This window comes from Budorcas taxicolor, chromosome 8 (genome assembly GCF_023091745.1).
Source record: "Budorcas taxicolor isolate Tak-1 chromosome 8, Takin1.1, whole genome shotgun sequence".
Taxonomy (NCBI): Eukaryota; Metazoa; Chordata; class Mammalia; order Artiodactyla; family Bovidae; genus Budorcas; species Budorcas taxicolor.
This window is the reverse complement of record NC_068917.1, coordinates 91,739,855-91,762,025: the sequence shown is the minus strand read 5'-3', so window position 1 is coordinate 91,762,025 and position 22,171 is coordinate 91,739,855. Positions and strand designations below refer to the sequence as shown.

General features: G+C 42.6%; 1 protein-coding gene across 1 annotated transcript in view; it reads right to left on the bottom strand.

Moving 5' to 3' along the window:
- Window positions 1-283: 283 nt before the first annotated feature.
- The window catches only part of SHC3 (SHC adaptor protein 3), a 180,875-nt gene continuing 158,987 nt past the window's right edge, over window positions 284-22,171 (bottom strand). Inside the window, exon 12 of the mRNA XM_052645198.1 lies at window positions 284-412. Coding sequence (XP_052501158.1) covers window positions 284-412 — 129 coding nt within the window. The remainder of the gene's footprint in view (window positions 413-22,171) is intronic.

The window sequence follows — 22,171 nt, the reverse complement described above, 5'->3', positions numbered from 1 at the left end:
AGCACAGAACATTAGTCTTACATCTTTCTTAGTCTTAAAAAATATAAATATAGAGGGATAATTTGTACAGGATGTATAGGTATGTACACCTTTAATATGCTAATGAGAATTCTGAACAAGTTTATGAAACTTGCATCTTAGGGAAGCCTTCCTCCTGGGGCTTCTGAACAAAGCTCTGAGCCAATGGACAGCTGCCCAGGTTCCCGGGGCCCGATACCCATCTACTGGGAAGAACCAAGCCCTCTTGACCACAGGTGCAGTGTCGGACAGGGCAGCTGGCGGGTCATGGGTTTCTCTCCACTGGCTGCTGCAGGCAGAGCTCGCTCCCGGCAGAGACGATGGGCAGGCTGTTTTCCAGGTGGTGGTTGATGAGGTGGCTGATACTGTCAAAGATCCTGTCCTTTGTCCGGATCTGGGAGGGATGCACAAGGAAGGTTAGTACCACCCACAGTCAGAGGACAGAGAACATCCCTCCTCACCGGGAGTCGAAACTGGAAGGGCAGGCTCCTTAGGCACCTGGGATCACCCTTCCAGAGATGGTGTCTGCCAAGTCCCTGGCCACTGTCACTGGCCAGTCAATTTAGTCAGCTCATTTGTCCACCCCTCTGGGACTAAACCAGCAGCAGCAGCTGGGACTAAACCATGCCCTCCCCCACCTTTAGCAACCAGGGACTGGTGAGCTTGCTCACCTGATGCCAGCCTCCTCTCTCCTGCTCCCCTCCTGCCCTCCTGGGACCCAGAAACCTCTGTCCCACACCACCCAGCAGTATCTACAGGCTCCAGAGCCCCTGCTGCCTTTGGGCCTTTGGACAGTGGTCCCTGGCCCAGACTGTGCTTCTTCCACCTGGAAACCCAACTCAGCCTCCAGCTCAGCATTCTCAGGTTCCTTCTTTCGACACCAACTCTCCCCAGGCCACCCACCAGCATCCTCCCTGCCTGCCAGGAAGGAGTCCACGGCTGTGACGAGGGGCTCCAAGTTTCTACTGGAGGGTGACCCTAGCTGCGATGGAGGGGCAGTGCTGCAGTTCCTGGTCACTCAGTTCTGGAGCTGGGTATCGTGCCTGTCCATGAACTCCTCCTGAACAGATGAAGGCCTGAGATGGGGTGCAGGTCCCAGGAGGAGCTCTGTCTCCTTGCTCTGCTCACTGGGCCTGTGCTCTGGTCCCTGGAGGCCACCAGTACCCCCCCACCACCCTGAGTCAGTGCACTCATAGGAGAGATCACACTTGAAAGAGGCAGTATGAAGTCTGGCCAGGAGCAGTCTCTCTTGCTTTGGATGCAGCCCTAGGGGCCTGCTCCTTTGAGAGGGAGGGAAGGTGGGGCAGGGAGTAGGTACCTCACTACATCCACAGATGCTCCAAGCCCATAGTTGGCCCTCACAATGTATCTGTGTTGCCTAGGTATTCCACTCTCTCTCCAGCCTCATTGCTCAGAACTTATCCCTCTCAGAGCAACCAGATCTCTCCCATTCCTACCTTGGGGACCTGAAGACACATCCATTTTCCTTACTTGTGTCAATATTCTTTCCCCAAGTTCTTTTTTATTTTATTATATTGGAGTAAAATATATTCCAATATAAATAGTTGTAGTATCAATACAAATAGTTGATTTAAAGTATTGTGTTAGTTTCTGCTGTACAGCAAAGTGTATCAGTTATACATATACATGCGTGCATTGTGTGCTAAGTCACTTCAGTTGTGTTGGACGCTTTGCAAACCTATAGACTGTAGTCTTGTCTAACTCAATGAAACTATGAGCCATGCCATGTAGAGCCACCCAAAACGGACAGGTCATGGTGGAGAGTTCTGACAAAATGTGGTCTGCTGGAAAAGGGAATGGCAAACCACAGCAGTATTCTTGCCTTGAGAACCCCATGCACAGTATGAAAAAGCAAAAAGATAGGACACTGAAAGATGAACTCCACAGGTCAGTAGGTGCCCTATTAATATGCTACTGGAGATCAGTGGAGAAATAACTCCAGAAAGAATGAAGAGACAGAGCCAAAGCAATAACAATACCCAGTTGTGGATGTGACTGGTGATGGAAGTAAAGTCTGATGCTGTAAAGAGCAATATTGCAAAGGAACCTGGAATGTTAGGTCCATGAATCAAGGCAAATTGGAAGTGGTCAAACAGGAGATGGCAAGAGTGAACATCGACATTCTAGGAATCAGCGAACTAAAAAGGACTGGAATGGGTGAATTTAACTTAGATGACCATTATATCTACTACTGTGGGCAAGAATCCCTTAGAAGAAATGGAGTAGCCATCATAGTCAACAAAAGAGTCCAAGATGCAGTTAAGTTCAGTTCAGTCACTCAGTCGTGTCTGACTCTTTGTGACCCCATGAACTGCAGCATGCCAGGCCTCCCTGTCCATCACCATCTCCTGGAGTCCACCCAAACCCATGCCCATGGAGTCAGTGATGGCACCCAACCATCTCATCCTCTGTCGTCCCCTTCTCCTCCTGCCCTCAATCTTGCCCAGCATCAGGGTCTTCTCAAATGAGTCAGCTCTTCACGTCAGGTGGCCAAAGTATTGGAGTTTCAGCCTCAGCATCAGTCCTTCCAATGAAAACCCAGGACTGATCTCCTTTAAGATGGACTTGTTGGATCTCCTTGCAGTCCAAGGGACTCTCAAGAGTCTTCTCCAACACCACAGTTCAAAAGCATCAATTATTCAGAGCTCAGCTTTCTTTATAGTCCAACTCTCACATCCATATATGACCACTGGAAAAACCATAGCCTTGACTAGATGGATCTTTGTTGACAAAGTAATGTCTCTGCTTTTTAATATGCTGTCTAGATTGGTCATAACTTTGCTTCCAAGGAGTAAGCATCTTTTAATTTCATGGCTGTAGTCACCATCTGCAGTGATTTTGGAGCCCAGAAAAATTAAGTCAGCCACTGTTTCCACTGTTTCCCCATCTACTTGCCATGAAGTGATGGGATTGGATGTCATGATCTTAGTCTTCTGAATGTTGAGTTTTAAGCCAACTTTTTCACTCTCCTTTTTCACTTTCATCAAGAGGCTGTTTAGTTTTTCTTCACTTTCTGCCATAAGGGTGGTGTCATCTGCATATCTGAGGTCACTGATATTTCTCCCAGCAATCTTGATTCTAGCTTGTGCTTCCTCCAGCCCAGTGTTTCTCATGATGTACTCTACATATAAGTTAAATAAGCAGGGTGACAATATACAGCCATGATGTACTCCTTTTCCTATTTGGAACCAGTCTGTTGTTCCATGTCCTTAGCTGCAATGTCAAAAATGACAGAATGATCTCTATTCATTGCCAAGGCAAACCATCCAATATCACAGTAATCCAAGTCTATGCCCCGACCAGTAATGCCGAAGAAGCTGAAGTTGAATGGTTCTGTGAAGACCTACAAGACCTTCTAGAACTAACATCCAAAAAAGATGTCCTTTTCATTATAGGGGACTGGAATGCAAAAGTAGGAAGTCAAGAAATACCTGGAGTAACAGGCAAATTTGGCCTTGGAATGAAGCTGGGCAAAGGCTAAGAGAGTTTTGCCAAGAGAACACACTGGTCATAGCAAACACCCTCTTCCAACAACACAAGAGAAGACTCCTCACATGGACATCACCAGATGGTCAACACCAAAATCAGATTGATTATATTCTTTGCAGTCAAAGATGGAGAAGCTTTATACAGTCAGCAAACACAAGACCGGGAGCTAACTGTGGCTCAGATCATGAACTCCTTATTGCCAAATTCAGACTTAAATTGAAGAAAGGAGGGAAAACCACTAGACCATTCAGGTATGACCTAAATCAAATCCTTTATGATTATACAGTGGAGTGAGAAATAGATTCAAGGGATTAGATCTGATAGACAAAGTGCCTGAAGAACTATGGACGGAGGTTCATGACATTGTACAGGAAGCAGGGATCAAGACCATCTCCAAGAAAAAGAAATGAAAAAAGGCAAAATGGTTGTCTGGGGAGGCCTTACAAATAGCTGTGAAAAGAAGAGGAGCTAAAGGCAAAGGAGAAAAGGATAGATATACCTATTTGAATGCAGAGTTCCAAAGAATAGCAAGGAGAGATAAGAAAGCCTTCCTCAGTGATCAGTGCAAAGAAATAGAGGAAAACAATAGAATAGAATACAATAGAAACAATAGGAAAGACTAGAGATCTCTTCAAGAAAATTAGAGATACCAAGGTAACATTTCATGCAAATATGGGCACAATTAAGGACAGAAATGATATGGACCTAACAGAAGCAGAAAATCTTAAGAAGAGGTAGCAAGAATACACAGAAGAACTGTACAAAAAGATCTTCATGACCCAGATAATCACGATGGTATGATAACTCACCTAGAGCCAGTCATCCTGGAATGTGAAGTCAAGTGGGCCTTAGGAAGCATCACTACAAACAAAGCTAGTGGAGGTGATGGAATTCCAGTTGAGCTATTTCAAATCCTGAAAGATGATGCTGTGAAAGCGCTGCACTCAATATGCCAGCAAATTTGGAAAACTCGGCAGTCACCGCAGGACTGGAAAAGGTCAGTTTTCATTCCAATCCCAAAGAAAGGCAATGCCAAAGAATGTTCAAACTACTGCACAATTGCACTCATCTCATGTTAGCGAAGTTATGCTGAAAATTCTCCAAGCCAGGCTTCAACAGTACATGAACTGTGAACTTCCAGATGTTCAAGCTGGATTTAGAAAAGGCAGAGGAAACAGAGATCAAATTGCCAACATCTGTTGGATCATCGGAAAAGCAAGAGAGTTCCAGAAAGACACCTACTTCTGCTTTATTGACTATGCCAAAGCCTTTGACTGTGTGGATCACAATAAACTGTGGAAAACTCTGAAAGAGATGGGAATACCAGACCACCTGACCTGCCTCCTGAGAAATCCATATGCAGGTCAGGAAGTAACAGTTGGAACTGGACATGGAACAACAGAATGGTTCCAAATGGGGAAAGGAGTACATCGAGGCTGTATATTGTCACTCTGCTTATTTAACTTATGCAGGGTATATCATGAGAAATGCTGGACTGGATGAAGCTCAAGCTGGAATCAAGATTGGAATCAAGGTATTTCTGGAAGAAATATCAATAACCTCAGATATGCAGATGACACCACCTTTATGGCAGAAAGTGAAGAAGAACTAAAGAGCCTCTTGATGAAAGTGAAAGAGGAGAGTGAAAAAGTTGGCTTAAAACTCAACATTCACAAAACTAAGATCATGGCATCTGGTCCCATCACTTCATGGCAAATAGATGGGGAAACAGGGGAAACAGTGGAAACATTGACAGACTTTATTTTGGTGGGCTCCAAAATCACTGTAGATGGTGACTTCAGCCATAGAATGAAAGATGCTTGCTTATTGGAGGAAAAGTTATGGCCAACCTAGACAGTATATTAAAAAGCAGGGACATTACTTTGCCAACAAGGTCCGTCTCGTCAAAGCTATGATTTTTTTTAGTAGTCATGTATGGATGTGAAAGTTGGACTATAAAGAAAGCTGAGCATTGAAGAATTGATGTTTTTGAACTGAGGTCTTGGTGGAGACTCTTGAGAGTCCCTTGAGTGCAAGGAGATCAAACCAGTCCATCAGGAAATCAGTCCTGAATATTCATTGAAAGGACTGATGCTGAAGCTGAGACTCCAATACTTTGGCCACCTGAAATGAAACACTGACTCATTTGAAAAGACCCTGATGCTGGGAAAGATTGAAGGTGGGAGGAGAAGAGAAAGACAGAGGATAAGATGGTTGGATGGCATCACCGACTCAATGGACATGAGTTTGAGTAAACTCCAGGAGTTGGTGATGGACAGGGAGTCCTGGTGTGCTGCAGTCCATGAGGTCACAAAGAGTCAGACACAACTGAGCGACTGAACTGAACTGAACTGGACTGTAGTCTTCCAGGCTCCTCTGTCCATGGAGGCAAGAATACTGTAGGCAAGTACAAGAATACTCCAGACAAGAATACTGGAGTGGGTTGTCATGCCCTCTTCCAGGGGATTCTCCCTATCCAAAGATCAAACCTGTGTCTCATATATCTCCTGCATTAGCAGATGGGTTCTTTACCACTAATGCCGTGTAGAATCCCATACATATACGTGTGTGTGTGTGTGTGTTGTTAGTCGCTCAGTCGTGTCCAACTCTTTGTGACACCATGGACTGTAGCCCGCCAGGCTACTCTGTCCATGGGATTGTCCCGACAAGGATACTGAAGTGGGTTGCCATTTCCTTGTCCAACATTACATATATCCACTCTTTTTTAGATTGTCTTCCTGTATAGGTCATTGCAGAGTATGGAGTAGAGTTCCCTGCACTACACACTATGTTCTTAGTCATTATCTGTTTTATATACAGTAGTGTGTATATGTCAACCTCAACCTCCCAATTTATGCCTTCCCACTTTCCTCCCTGGTAACCATAAGTTGGTTTTCTACATCTGTGACTCTATTTCTGTTTCGTAAATAAGTTCATTTGAAACTTTTTTTTTATAAGTACATATAAGTGATATCATATGATATTTCTCTTTCTTTGTCTGATACTTCACTCAATGTGACAATCTCTTGGGGAAATACAATTCATCTTTCCCCAAGTTCTTAGTCTCACTCCCCTGCCATAATATGGTCACTCTTATCTCTTCCCCCTCCATCAACCCCAAAGACATGGGATGTCTTTCAGTCCTGTATCTCTGGGCCTTCAGTCCCATATCCCAGTCTTCCACTAACTCTATGCTCCAGATGTGGATATCAGAAGCCATCTGCTTCAGGTTTTAAACTTTTTTAAATGAGGATGTTTTCCTCTCCTGTGATCCAACTCTGCTATGAGGCCCCTCTCCACCCAACTCTGTAAGTATTGAAGGGGAAGAAACTTCCCAGTCAGGTCTCCTGACTCTTGGGCACTAAGCCTCAGTAAGGATGTAATCTGATGGGCACATTCAGGAAAAAAAAAAAAAAAAAAAAAAAAAACACCTTATGCAAGACTTTCTGGCATCTTTGCATCAAGGTTGTTTAATCCTCCTGGAGCTCCGTAGAATTCCCCACCCAGAAGGACCCCTGAGTGCATAACAGGCTCCTTTTAGGAGGATGAAGGCATCCAGGAGGTCAGCCTGAGCCTAGTACTGTCAGGGTGTTGCCTTTACATTGATTCCTTATTCCCACTTCTTAATGATTAACATTCATTTCTGTTCTAGGGCAATAGGGCAGATGCAGGATTTATGATGGGGAGGTGTCTGGGACAGTGGTCTAAACCGAGGCTCATGTTGGCATCAGCTGAGGGGCTTTCCATAACTCCATGCCCAGGCCAGCTCCACCAGGAGCTTGGGGTGAGGCCTGGCCACTAGTATGTTTCATATTCCCTCCATGACTGCAACATGCTGCCCAAGCTGAGGACCACTGGTCAATGTTTTTGTAGTGCCTAGGATGGCCAGTATAAACATGCACACATGGAACCAAAGGCACACAGAAGGATAAGAAATATAAAGAAATAGTTTACTTCATTCCCATAAATACATGCTGAAAGCCCATCTGGATTCTGCCCAGAGAACTTGCAGCCCATAGACTATCTGTGGGGCTGACCTGCCATGTGTTGGAAATGTCAAAGGCTGATTTTAAAAGCCCAGCAGTCCAGATAAACTTAGGACAAACTCCTCCAGATGCATAAAGGATTTTGCTACAAAAATGACACAAGGAATGTTAACCCTAGAAAACTATGTGCGGCAGAGGATGAGACAGTTGGATGGCATCACCATGAGCATGAGCTTGAGCAAACTCCAGGAGATAATGAAGGACAGGGAAGCCTGGCATGCTGCAGTTCATGGGGTGGCAAAGAGTTGGACATGACTTAGTGACTGAACAACAAGGAGAATAGGCTAAAATACGCATGTATTGTAAAAGAAGAAAGATCTGAAATCAATCATCTAAACTTGCACCATAGGAAACTAGAAAAGCAAGAGCAATTTAAGTTCAAATAAGAGAGAGAAATAATAAAAATTGGAGCAGAAATCAATGAAATTGAAATAGGAAATCAGTATAGAAAAATCAATGAGTCCAAAAGCTAGTTCTCTTAAAAGTTAAAATCAGTAAGCCTTTAACCAGGCTACCTAAGAGAAAAAGAAAGAAAACACAAATTACTCATATCAGAAGTGAAAGAAGGGTCATCACTACAGATCTCGGGAATATTAAAAGGATAATAAAGGAATATTATAAGTAATGATGCTTTCCCACTATAAGTAGGAACAAGGGAAGGATGTCCCATTACATTACTCTTTTTCAACACCAAAATGGAAGTCCTAACTAATACAATAAGTCAAGAAAGGAAATACTTGAGAAGGAAAAAATAAAACTGTGTTTGCTCACAGATAATATGATTATCTATGAATAAACCTCAAAAAATCAATAGCAACAACAACCAAAAAAAAAAAAAAAAAAGAACCCAACTTTCCTGGAATGAATACATGATTGCATCAAGGTTTCAGGATAAGAGGTTAATATACAAAAGCCAATTGCTTTTCTATATGTAAGCAATGAACAAGTTGAATTTGAAATTTAAAACAACACTATTTATATTCAGCCCAGTTCAGTTCAGTAGCTCAGTCGTGTCTGAATCTTTGCGACCCCATGAACCGCAGCACGCCAGGCCTCCCTGTCCATCACCAATTCCCAGAGTTCACCCAAACCCAAGTCCACCGAGTCGGTGATGCCATCCAGCCATCTCATCCTCTGTCATCTCCTTCTCCTCCTGACCTCAGTCTTGCCCAGCATCAGGGTCTTTTCAAATGAGTCAGCTCTTCGCATGAGGTGGCCAAAGTATTGGAGTTTCAGCTTCAATGTCAGTCCTTCCAATGAACACCCAGGACTGATCTCCTTTAGGATGGACTGGTTGGATCTCCTTGCAGTCCAAGGGACTCTCAAGAGTCTTCTCCAACACCACAGTTCAAAAGCATCAATTCTTTAGTGCTCAGCTTTCTTCACAGTCCAACTCTCACTTCCATACATGACCACTGGAAAAACCATAGCCTTGACTAGACGGACATTTGTTGGCAAACTAATGTCTCTGCTTTCAAGGGACATGAATAACCAAAACAATCTCGAAAAAAAAAAAAAGAACTAAGAAGACTCACACTTCCTGATTTCAAAACTCACTACAAAGTTACAGTAATCAAAACAATAAGATATTGGTTTAAAGATAGGCATATCGACCAAGGGAATAGAATAGAGGGCCCAGAAAACAAAACCCCCACATATGTGGGCAAATTTTTTTGACTGGGAAGCCAAGGCCTTTGACTAGAGAAAGGACAATTTTTTCAACAAATGTCTCTGGGAAAACTGGATATCCACATGCAAAAAAATAAAGCCGCACCCTTAACCGACACAACATACAAAAACTAACTGAAAATGGATCTAAGACCAAAGTATAATGAAATACATCTCATAGTCATTGTGATGGCTATTATTAAAAAAAAAAAAAAACAGAAAATAAGAAATGTTGGCAAAGATGTGTAGAAACTGGAACTCATACATACAATGGAATATTAGTTAACTTTAAAAAGGAAGGGAATTAGTACACATGCTACAGTGTGAATAAAACTTGAGGGCATTATATTAAGTGAAAGAAACCAACATAAAAAGACAAATACTGTATGAATCCAAGTATATGAGGTACTTGTTGTTTAGTTGCTAAGTCATACCCAACTCTTGAGACCCCATGGACTGTCTGTGGGATTTTCCAGACAAGAATACTGGATTCGGTTGCCATTTCCTTTTCCAGGGGATCTTCCTGACTCAGGAATCAAACCCAAAGTTCCTGCCACGTCTCCTGCATTGCAGATGGGTTCTCTACCACTGATTCACTGGAGAAGCCCATGAGGTACTTGGAGTAGTCAAAATCATAGACAGAGAAAGTAAAGTGGTGAAGGCCAGGGGCTCTGAGATGGGAATGAGTGAGAGAGTGAACGTCACTCAGTCGTGTCTGACTCTTTGTAACCCCATGGACTATACAGTCCATGGAATTCTCCAGGCCGGAATACTGGAGTGAGTAGCCTTTCCATTCTCCAGGGGATCTTCCAAACCCAGGGATCAAACCCAGGTCTCCTGCATTGCAGGCAGGAGTTATTGCTTAACGAGTATAAAGTTTCAGTGTTGCAAGACAAAAAGATTTCTGAAGGTAGCTGGTGGTGATGGTTGTATATCTATATGAACATACTTAATATCACTGTACACTCAAAAATGGTTAAGATGGTAAATTTTACACTATATATATTTTGCCACAATAAAAAAAAAATGAAGGGAAAAAATGAGCAAAAGATCTGAACAAACATTTCTCCAAAGAAGATACCCAAATGGCCAATAAGCACATGAAAGGGTGCTCAACATCAAGAGTCATCAAGGAAAATGCAAATTAAAACCACAATCAGTTCAGTTCAATTCAGTCACTCAGTCGTGTCCAACTCTTTGCAACCCCATGAATCGCAGCACGCCAGGCCTCCCTGTCCATCACCAACTCCCAGAGTTCACTCAGACTCATGTCCATCGAGTCAGTGATGCCATCCAGCCATCTCATCCTCGGTCTTCCCCTTCTCCTCCTGCCCCCAATCCCTCCCAGCATCAAAGTCTTTTCCAATGAGTCAACTCTTTGCATGAGGTGGCCAAAGTACTGGAGTTTCAGCTTTAGCATCAGTCCTTCCAAAGAAATCCCAGGGCTGATCTCCCTCAGGATGGACTGGTTGGATCTCCTTGCAGTCCAAGGGACTCTCAAGAGTCTTCTCCAACACCACAGCTCAAAAGCATCAATTCTTTGGGGCTCAGCCTTGTTTACAGTCCAACTCTCACATCCATAAATGACTGCTGGAAAAACCATAGCCTTGACTAGACGGACCTTAGTCAGCAAAGTAATGTCTCTGCTTTTGAATATGCTATCTAGGTTGGTCATAACTTTTCTTCCAAGGAGTAAGTGTCTTTTAATTTCATGCCTGCAATCACCATCTGCAGTGATTTTGGAGCCCCCCAAAATAAAGTCTGACACTGTTTCCACTGTTTCCCCATCTATTTCCCATGGAGTGATGGGACCAGATGCCGTGATCTTCGTTTTCTGAATGTTGAGCTTTAAGCCAAGTTTTTCACTCTCCTCTTTCACTTTCATCAAGAGGCTTTTTTAGTTCCTCTTCACTTTCTGCCATAAGAGTGGTGTCATCTGCATATCGAGGTGATTGATATTTCTCCCGGCAATCTTGATTCCAGCTTGTGTTTCTTCCAGTCCAGCGTTTCTCATGATGTACTCTGCATAGAAGTTAAATAAGCAGGGTGACAATATACAGCCTTAACGTACTCCTTTTCCTATTTGGAACCAGTCTGGTATACCACTTTATATCCACTAGTATTCTCAAATTTAAAAGTCAGATAATAACAAGTGTTGGTGATGACACAGAGAAATTAGAACCCTTATACACTGCTTAATGATGCAGCTGCTTTGGAAAATTGTCTGGCATTTCAAGTGACTATTTATAAAGTTACCATTTGACATACTAATTCAACTCCTAGGTATATATCCAAGGTAAATGAAATATATGTCCATTCAGAAACTTTTATATAATGTTTACAGTGGCATTATTCACAATTGCCAACTGCCCATCAACAGATTAATCATAAATAAAATGTGGTATATTCATAAATGGAGTATTATTCATCCATAAAAAGGAAGTGCTAACACATGTTACAGCATAGATAAGCCTTTAAAACATTATGCTAAGTGAAAAAAATTAGTCACAAAAGTGTACCTGTTGTATGATTCTGTTCAAATGAAAATCCAGAATGGGATAATCTACAGAGACAGAAAACTGCTGAGTGATTCCTAATGCTGGAGAATGGGAGACTAGAAGGGTGAGAGCTAAATGGTACAGCATGAAATTACAAAATGGACTGTGATGATGGATGCACATATCTGTGAATATACTAAAAACCACTGAATCATACACTTTAAATGGGTGTTATGTAAATTATATCCCAATAAGACTGTTTTTAAAGATCTCTGTGTCTACCAGTTCACAGAAAATACAGGAGGCAAGAAACAAGTTAAATAACGCCACAAGGAAACAAGGACCCAAATCATAATGTACCCAAATCATAATGTACCCAAATCATAATGTACCCAAATCATAATGCGGGATATTTTACAGGCAAATGTTTAATTCCTCAAATAAATCAAGGGGGATTTAATTCCTCAAATAAATCAAGAGGGACGCAGAAAGAAAGTTGCAACAGAGAGAACCATAAGAGACATAACGAAATGCATTATGCAGATCATCTATCAATTTTGATTCCAACAAACTTACTATAAAAAGAACATCTTTAAGATAATCAGGAAAATTTCAATATGTTCCATAATTATTTTTGGTTTTGTTGGTATAACGATGATATGTTATTGTTGCAGCGTCCTTATTGGTAGAGATTCCTGCAGAAGTTACAGGAGAAATGACAGGAGGCCCAGAATTTGCTATGAATTACTTTGAAAATTTCCTCCTTCCCCTTCCTTTCTTCTCCTTTTCCTTCCTAAAAGAACAATCAGTCCAAAAGCCAAGAAGATAGGTCTCGGTGGGCTATGAGGGTCATGTAGTCACAATGGCCCCACATGGCATCTTGGAGTGTTAGCAGAGTGGAAATGCCCATGGGATGGATGGATGGACTGGCAGAGGCATCCATGCCAGGGAGAAGGTTGGTCAGTGCAGTATGGTGGTCAGAGCCAAGGAGAGGGAGGGTGTGTATGTAGGAGGGTAGAGTGGCACAGGCATCGGAGCATGAACAAGGTGAGGAGGGATCACGTGGAGAACGGTTGGGCCGGGAAGTCCAAGTCAAGGCTGGGTGAGGAAGGTTTCCACACACAGTAGGGGCAGCAGCCATGATGGGTGATGTATCACATACAAAGGAGTTCATCAAATAGGTTAAATTGTTGAGAATAATGGGAGTCAGGTTTCTTATTGTTGGAGAAGGGAGTTGAAGACAGAGAAAAGGAAAAAAGTAAAAATGAACCCTGTGATTGTAGCTTGAAATTAGAAGAATTTTTGTGAACGCCTGGTTTCCAATTCTCTGGTGGCTCAGATGGCAAAGAATCTGCCTGCAATGCAGGAGACCTGGGTTCAGCCCTGGGGTGGAGAAGATCCCCTGGAAAAGGGAATGGCTACCCACTTAAGTGTTCTCACCTGGAGAATCCCATGGAGAGAGGAGCCAGGTGGCTACAGTCCACATGGTCGCAAAGAGTCGGACACAACTGAGCAACTAATGCTTCACCTTCACAGATAGATATAGAAATAGATATGGAAATAAATGTGTGTGTGTGTGTGTGTGTGTACAGTGTCTGCCCATTTAGAGGGTCTGGTAGCAGCAACACCCCACCAGCAATGAGCACATGCAATGCCCAGATCTTGGTTTCTGAAGGAACCAGAGCAGAGTTCATTTGGAGAAGTGGGTAACTGCAGGACTCGGCCAGGTGGCCAAGGTTTATCATTTTGCATCAGAAGAAAGAAGATGCTGAAAGATAAAGACATATCAAAAGGACATAGAAGCCAGCTTGAAGGAGCATCAAAATGAATACAATAATTAAGTATAACCTGTCGGATGGCATCACCAACTCAATGGACATGAGTTTGAGCAAGCTCCAGGAGATGGTGAAGGACAGGGAAGCCTGGCGTGCTGCAGTCCATGGGGTCGCAGAGTCCGACACGACTGAGCGACTGAACAACAACAAATAGCCCACTGAATAAAACAGGAAACTAGAAATCCACAACAGCAAAAATAAATAAGTGATTAGATGGGAAGTTTGATCATGAAGAGGGAAGTTATGTAGTTTTCAAAGTACCTCCCCCAGTGTTAACTCAAGGGAAAGGAGAGGGTCTGCTATGGGGAGGCATGCCGACATCTCCTCGGTGAAACAGTCCAGGTGAACACTCACCAGCAGCCAGCATCTCCCCAGCAGGATGCAGTGAGACAGTGAGTAGTGTTCCTCTGATAGTTCATCCAAGATGCATAAGCTGACTCCAATAATGAGGACACATCAGAGGAACCTGAACTGAGAACTGTTCTAGGTTGAAGGAGGCTAAATAGACATCACCGCTGAACGCAGCACATGATTCTGAACTGGATCCTTTCAGGACAAAGGACACTCCTGGGACAACAAAAGGCTCTGGAGGATGAGCTGGTGGTGATGCAGCAGGATAAAGGTCTGATTCATTCGGGTGTCTGTACCATGGTTAGGCAGAATTGTTAGCAGGAATTCACACTCAAGTACTCTCGGGGGTGATGGAATATCTGAGCAGTTGACTTTCAAATGATTCCAGAGAAGAAAGTTTTTGTATACTGCGCTTCCAAAAGATACTCCAAAAAAAAATTAATGAGGTGAGATACAGCTGAAATGACATTAGAACAATATTGGTCATTTTTGCAGCCATTAATAAGTACTTGGGAATTCACTAGGCCACTTTCTTTGCTCTGGTGCATTAAAGAAAAATGTGAAGCCAGTGCTGACAGAAGACAGATGGAGGAAGAAGGGGGAGGAAAGAAAGGACCTGAAGGGTGCCCAGTCTGCCTGGGGCAGGGGACGAAGTTGCGAGAGACCGGACCTTACACTGATAGACCTGGAGAGAGCCTCGGTAGATTGCAAGGCACAAAAACAAGCACTACAAAAACTAAAATACTTGTCAAAAAATTAAAGAGGTAGCAAAAATGAGGTAGACCAAAGAGAGTTCACAGGGAACATTAAGAAACAATGTCTTGAAATTTTAAATTAATGAATCAAGCACTCTTGAAAGAACTTTAAAGAGAATCCATTGGCAGAGCCTGTCTCTCTCGGAATCGGAAATAAGGTAAGGAGGAAGGAGGGGGCCTATTGGTTTTCATTAAACCCTTTCTGCCTTTTTTGTTCATATCTGGGGACACGACATTGACAGAAAGTTAAAAGATAGATTGTTGAGATGAACTTGTCAGTCAAGCAGTTTTCATGCTTCCTTACATTTCTCCACCTCTCTTGGAGTCAGGTGGGGACTAATGGACCATGAGCTGAGTGACATGTGTAGCTTCCCAGTGAGGCCCCTGATCTTCCTCCATCCCTCTCTTCTCCATGGTGACAAGGCAGACCCAGGAGATGGACGAGCCTGCATCCCTGAGCCACCCAAGGAAGGACCAGAGAGACTAGGGAGCCACAGACACCAGCTTGGTGTGAGTGGGAACAGAAGCTCTGCTGGATTAAATCACTTTCAACCAGAATTCACCTATTATTTGTTAAGGCAGCACAGTCTAGACTAACTGGTAAAAAGGGAATTGAAAAATAATAACATGGCTTTATTAAGTGGAGGGATTGGGGGAAGGCTTTGTGTTTTCTTAATTACACTAAGAAGAAAGTAACAACCTAATAAATGTGAAAGTTGGATGGCTGTTGTGGTTTGGTGATTGTATGAAAGCAAAAGCCCCTATGTGCTCTCAAACCTGTCACAACCTGAGACCACGTTAACAAACAACTTGAGATCACATTAATGAGGCCCACAGAACAACCAGCCATGTGTGACAGCAGCTTGTTCAAATGTAAGCACGCTCGCTGCCCACCACACTTTGCTGGCCCTTCAAGGCCAACGTGATGAATCAGTGATAAATGACTCAGGGAATAATTTTAGACACAGAGCGCTGACTAAATGTTTCTGAAAGATGTTGAAAAGATTAAAAAAAAAAAGTGCACCAGATGCCATCTCTGAGGCTGTTCCTACAGACCAACTCACGGGCCTATTTCCAGCTGGTATTTTCAAGGGTCGGTAACCACCCAGGAGCTCAGAAGCCCAGCCACAACCATCCCCGTCACCCGTTATCAGTGCCCCCAGGAGCCTTGAACAATCAGTGCACAGTGGGGAGGCACATAGGTTGATATACTCGGGGGTAAATTTAGACACAGAACTGTTCTGCATCCTTATTTTTCTGAGTAATCTGTTCTGCCAAGTTTTCCCCTTTATAGTCTGGGACCAACCAATTACCATGAAAATCAGATGAATAAATATTGAAGAGAATGTGTTCATCGTCTATTTTCGTGTCCTCACAGCAAGCAAGCGACATTATATTTTTAATTAAGTCTTTGATTTCCATTTTCCCTTTCAACTAAAGCTGTCCTCCATAGGATCAATTAAGCTAGATAATCAGATCCAATGAAAAGCCCCCCAAAAGAACAGTTATTAGTAGGTGTGATTCACACATTTTCCCAACCATACTGCAAATTTCTGCTCCAAAATTAAAGTTGTAGAGACAACCCAGTGTTGGGGTGTTTGGGGCTTGCTCAGACATCTGGTCTAACTTCATCTCCTTCTTACCCTCTACATTATCTCTATACTAGTTTGTGAATGTATAATATATTAGTAGTACATATCTTTTCATAAATCATCCTTTTGTCGATAAAGACTGAGTGACCAAAAAATAATAATAATAATAATCTTTGATCTATAAGAGGGTATAATTTAGCTAAATTTTAATTTTTAAAAAATTCCTAAAATTTTCAACCAAAATATTTATATTATCAGAATTGCTTATTTTCCTCTTCTATTTACTTAGAGATAACTACAACAAATTTCATAGGTATTCAATGCAGATGGAAAGAACTCTGGACTGAGTCTGTGTAGAAAACTTATTTGTGAACCCAGGTTGCCTTCTTGGGTCCTCAGTTCCTAACCTGCAAAGGTCTGAGGTTGCTTTATGTATTCAGTTATCCAATGATTATTGAACACCACTTATGTGCCAGGCCCTATTCTGCTGCTGCTGCTGCTGCTGCTAAGTCGCTTCAGTCATGTCCGACTCTGTGCGACCCCATAGACGGCAGCCCACCAGGCTCCCCCGTCCCTGGGATTCTCCAGGCAAGAACACTGGAGTGGGTTGCCATTTCCTTCTCCAATGCATGAAAGTGAAAAGTGAAAGTGAAGTCGCTCAGTCGTGTCCGACTCTTCGTGACCCCATGGATTGCAGCCTACCAGTCTCCCCCGTCCATAGGATTTTCCAGGCAAGAGTACTGGAGTGGGGTGCCATTGCCTTCTCTGGCCCTTTTCTAGATGGTGGGAAATAATTATTCTAGATGGTGGGAAATAACTATTCTAGATGGTGGGAAATAACTGAACAAGATTGCTACCCTCATGGGGATTATAGTCCAGTTGTTGTTTAGTTTCTAAGTCATGTCCAGCTATTTTGTGACCCTGTGAACTGTAGCCCGCCAGGCTCCTCTGCTCATGGAATTTCCGAGGCAAGAATACTGGAGTGGGTTGCCATTTCCTTCTCCAGGGGATCTTCCCACCACAGGGACTGAACTGACTGAACCCACGTCTCCTGCATTGGCAGGCAGATTCTTTACTGCTGAGCCACTAGGGAAGCCCTATTCTAGTTGGGGAAGCTAAATAATAAATTAGCAAATAAGAGTGCTTGTTTGTGCTAAGTGCTTCCGGGTAAGAATAAATCAGGGTAAAGAAGAAGCAGTTATACAAAGTATTCTATATGAGACAAAATGGTTGGGGGAGGAGGTTTCTCTGATTTGGAGTAAACCTAGATCATTGTAAGAGGTGAGTATAACCCCATAATCTTGACATCGCTTGATGAACACACAACCAAAGGAAGTAAAGATGATGAAGACAGATTTCTCTTATGAACAGCACCTGAAAAAATTCTAAAGGAAATGTTCAGACTCCAAATCCAAATCCATGGTTACTATGTCATAGACCAAGCAGAGTTTATACCAGGATGAAACATCAGAAAAATCTACCTGTGTGATTCCCCAGACAAATGGACTTTAGGGGAAACAAGTCATGGTATTATCTCAAAAGCTGTCGAACAAACATTTGATAAAGTTCAATACCTATACATGATAAAAGTATTGGGTAATTAACATATATGTTAATGAGAGCAGAGATTATCCTTCCAACTTGTCATGGACCTATACCAGGGGCCAAAATCAATATCTGGATTAGTAGTCCTTCAGTACACATTTGTTGAATGAAAAATGAGTGAATGAATGAAGTCCTTTAGGCTGATTAGAACATCTACAAAAGCTTTCATCATCCTTAAGGGAGAAAGTGAAGGTCACTCAGTCTGGTCTGATTCTTTGCGACCCCATGGACTGTAGCCCACCAGGCTTCTCTGTCCATGAAATTCTCCAGGCAATAACACTGGAGTGGGAAGCCGTTCCCTTCTCCAGGGGATCTTCCCAACCCACGGATTAAACCCGGGTCTTCTGCATTGCAAGCAGATTCTTTACTGTCTGAGCCACCACAAAAGCCCGCATGGCAACCCCCTCCAGTACTCTTGCCTGGAAAATCCCATGGACGGAGCGTTGTAGGCTACAATCCACGGGGTCGCAAAGAGTCTGACATGACTGAGCGACTCTACTTTCTTTCCAAGTTGGAAACTGCACAAGGGCGCCCCCTCCTGGCCAATGCTCAAAGAGTCCCTGGTCAGCTCAGCACTACCCTGTGAGGTCTGGGATTTGGAGGACAAGAGGGAAAAACTGTCAACGTTTGCAATGGCATGACCACTGTCCAGTAAAACTACGACAGTCAGAAAAATTTCCAGAATCAAGATCACACTACCTTCCTCTCCCTGCAGCAATAACTATTGAGAAGAAGTAATCAAAAATAACATATCACTTAAAACAAGCACTAAAACTAGGCACCCACGGAAGTAACCTGATAAAGGAAACAGAACTTTCTGGAGAGAATTTTAAAATTCTAACAAAAGATATCTTAGCACTAAATAAGTGGAGACATGCCATGTTCATGGAGGTGATGATTTACTATTAAAAAATGTCAGCTCTCCTCAAATTAATCTACAAATTCAGCACAAGTCCTCTCAAAATCCCAGCATATATTTTTGGTGACTTGGTAAACTGAATCTAAACTCAGAACAAAGAATAAAGGTCTGAGAATATCTAAGACAACTTATGAAAAGGAGATTCAAGAGGAAGGACCCACGCCACCAGATATTAGGAGAGTTCAAAGCCGTGATGACTAAAGCAGTATGGAATATGCACAAGGCACAGAACAGAACAGAACAGAACAGAACAGAACAGAACAAACCCACAGAACAGAACTGAGAGTCCAGAAATGGACCCACGACACAGAGCACTTAGTGTGTGTTAGAAGGAGCCTCAGCACCACAGAGAAAAGGTGAGTTCTTCAGTAAATAGTGATGGGAAAATGGACTCACTGCGTGGCGATTTTTTAGACGTTGGGTCCTTCTCTTATATCATCTTCTAAAGTAACTTCAGTTGGGCTTGAAAGGTAGATGTCAAAGATAAAACCATGAAGCCAATAGGAGAAAATACGGAAGGAAGATGCAGTATACCTGTGATTGGTAGGTGAGAAATCTTTTAAAACTACAAACCATAAAGGGGAAAATTAATGGATTTAGCTATATTCCCAGAAAAAAAAAAAGACTTTTATTTGATGAAGAAGGTCACAGACAAAATTATCTGAGAGGTGAAGACGTGGGAGAGTACATATGGACATTCTATGACTGGAGAAAACTCCAGAAAGCCCAATAAGAAAATTAAAGGGGAAATATGGGGGAAAGATAGGAATACAAAATTTACAAAGAAACCTGTTAAAATGCAATCAAAGAACTGTATGGCAAACAATAAGACATCTCTTCACTCCCCACCCCCATCATATTAGCATAATTAGAGAGAGAAGAGGCAGATGAGGGACCTTCATCCTCTGCCACTGTGCATGTCGATAACGCTAGCCATTCTTGAAGTAATTGCAACCCCACAGTGACATTAAATGCATATACATTCCGCAATCAAAAATTGCACTCTTGGGACAGGCCCAAGAGAGACCGTACCAGGTGCAGGGGGAAACAAGCGCAAGGTTTGCAGCACCTTCAGCTTTTTAATCCTTCACAAAAGAGCTCAGGAAGTGATGTGTAGACTGTGTATCCAGTGAGCCCCAGATGGCCCACCCAAGTAACACTTCATCACACAGAGGCACCACTGACGGATCTCAAAAACAAGTATCAAAGGGGAAAAGAGAGAAATGATTTGTGGAACAATATCATGTTTGTGAATTTCCAAAACACAGAAGCACAAAATATGTATTTTCCCTGGTACGTATATATGTGAGCAAAAAATCCATACAACCAAGGCAAGTAGATTGGAAGGCTATAAATTACATTTATGGGGCGTGGTTGCCCAGGTGGAAGGGAAAGAGGAGATGCAGAAATCTAGGGAGCCAAGGTAGGCAGGCAGCTAAGTCCAGACGCCTGAGGCAAAGCATCATCTCTAACACACACAGTTCAGCTGTATCCAAGTTCAACTGAAGACTGTCTTCATCCCTACCTGTCAATCAAAAAAGGCAACATCTCTCATACAGAACAGACTTGTGGTTTCCAAGAGAGGGAGGGGATCAGGGAGGGAAGGAGCGGGAGTTTGAGATTAGCAGATGCAAACTATTATACAGAGGCAGGATAACAACAAGGTTCTACTATATAGCACAGGGAACTATATCCAATGTCCTGTGATAAAGCACAATGGAAAAGAACATATATATATATGTATATATATATATATATATATATTTATGTCTGTAAGTATAACTGAGTCACTTCTGTACAGTAAAAATTAACACATTATAAATCAACCATACTTCAACAACATTTTTAAAAATACAACATCCTTTACTATTGAGACAACGCTACCTGCTGCATGCATTGTTCTCACTGGATAAAAGATTTTAAACAACAATGCTGGAATTTACTCAATATTTAGGTTAGTGTTCAGTTCAGTTCAGTCACTCAGTCGTGTCTGACTCTTTGCGAGCCCATGAATCGCAGCATGCCAGGCCTCCCTGTCCATCACCAACTCCCAGAGGTCACTCAGACTCATGTACATCGAGTCAGTGATGCCATCCAGCCATCTCATCCTCTGTTGTCCCCTTCTCCTCCTGCCTCCAATCCCTCCCTGCATCAGAGTCTTTTCCAATGAGTCAACTCTTCGCATGAGGTGGCCAAAGTACTGGAGTTTCAGCTTTAGCATCAGTCCTTCCAAAGAAATCCCAGGGCTGATCTCCTTCAGAATGGACTGATTGGATCTCCTTGCAGTCCAAGGGACTCTCAAGAGTCTTCTCCAACACCACAGTTTAAAAGCATCAATTCTTTTTAATGGCTGAGTAATACTCCATTGTGTATATGTACCACAGCTTTCTTATCCGTTCATCTGCTGATGGACATCTAGGTTGTTTCCATGTCCTGGCTATTATAAACAGTGCTGCGATGAACATTGGGGTACATGTGTCTCTTTCAATTCTGGTTTCCTCGGTGTGTATGGCCAGCAGTGGGATTGCTGGGTCATAAGGCAGCTCTATTTGCAATTTTTTAAGGAATCTCCACACTGTTCTCCATAGTGGCTGTACTAGTTTGCATTCCCACCAACAGTGTAGGAGGGTTTACTCAGCCGTTAAAAAGAATTCATTTGAATCAGTTCTGATGAGATGGATGAAACTGGAGCCGATTATACAGAGTGAAGCAAGCCAGAAAGAAAAACACCAATACAGTATACTAACACATATATATGGAATTTAGAAAGATGGCAATGACGACCCAGTATGCAAGACAGGAAAAAAGACACAGATGTGTATAACGGACTTTTGGACTCAGAGGGAGAGGGAGAGGGTGGGATGATTTGGGAGAATGGCATTCTAACATGTATACTATCATGTAAGAATTGAATCGCCAGTCTATGTCTGACGCAGGATACAGCATGCTTGGGGCTGGTGCACGGGGATGACCCACAGAGATGTTATGGGGAGGGAGGTGGGAAGGGGGTTCATGTTTGGGAACGCATGTAATAATTAAAGATTTTAAAATTAAAAAAATAAAAAACTAAATAAATAAATAAATAAATGCCCCCCAAAAAATAAATAAATAAAAGCATCAATTCTTCGGCGCTCAGCTTTCTTCAAAGTCCAACTCTCACATCCATATTTGACCACTGGAAAAACCATAGCCTTGATTAGACGGACCTTTGTTGGTAAAGTAATGTCTCTGTTTTTCAATATGCTATCTAGGTGGGTCATAACTTTTCTTCCAAGGAGTAAGCGTCTTTTAACTTCATGGCTGCAATCATCATCTGCAGTGATTTTGGAGCCCAAAAAAATAAAGTCTGACACTGTTTCCCCATCTATTTCCCA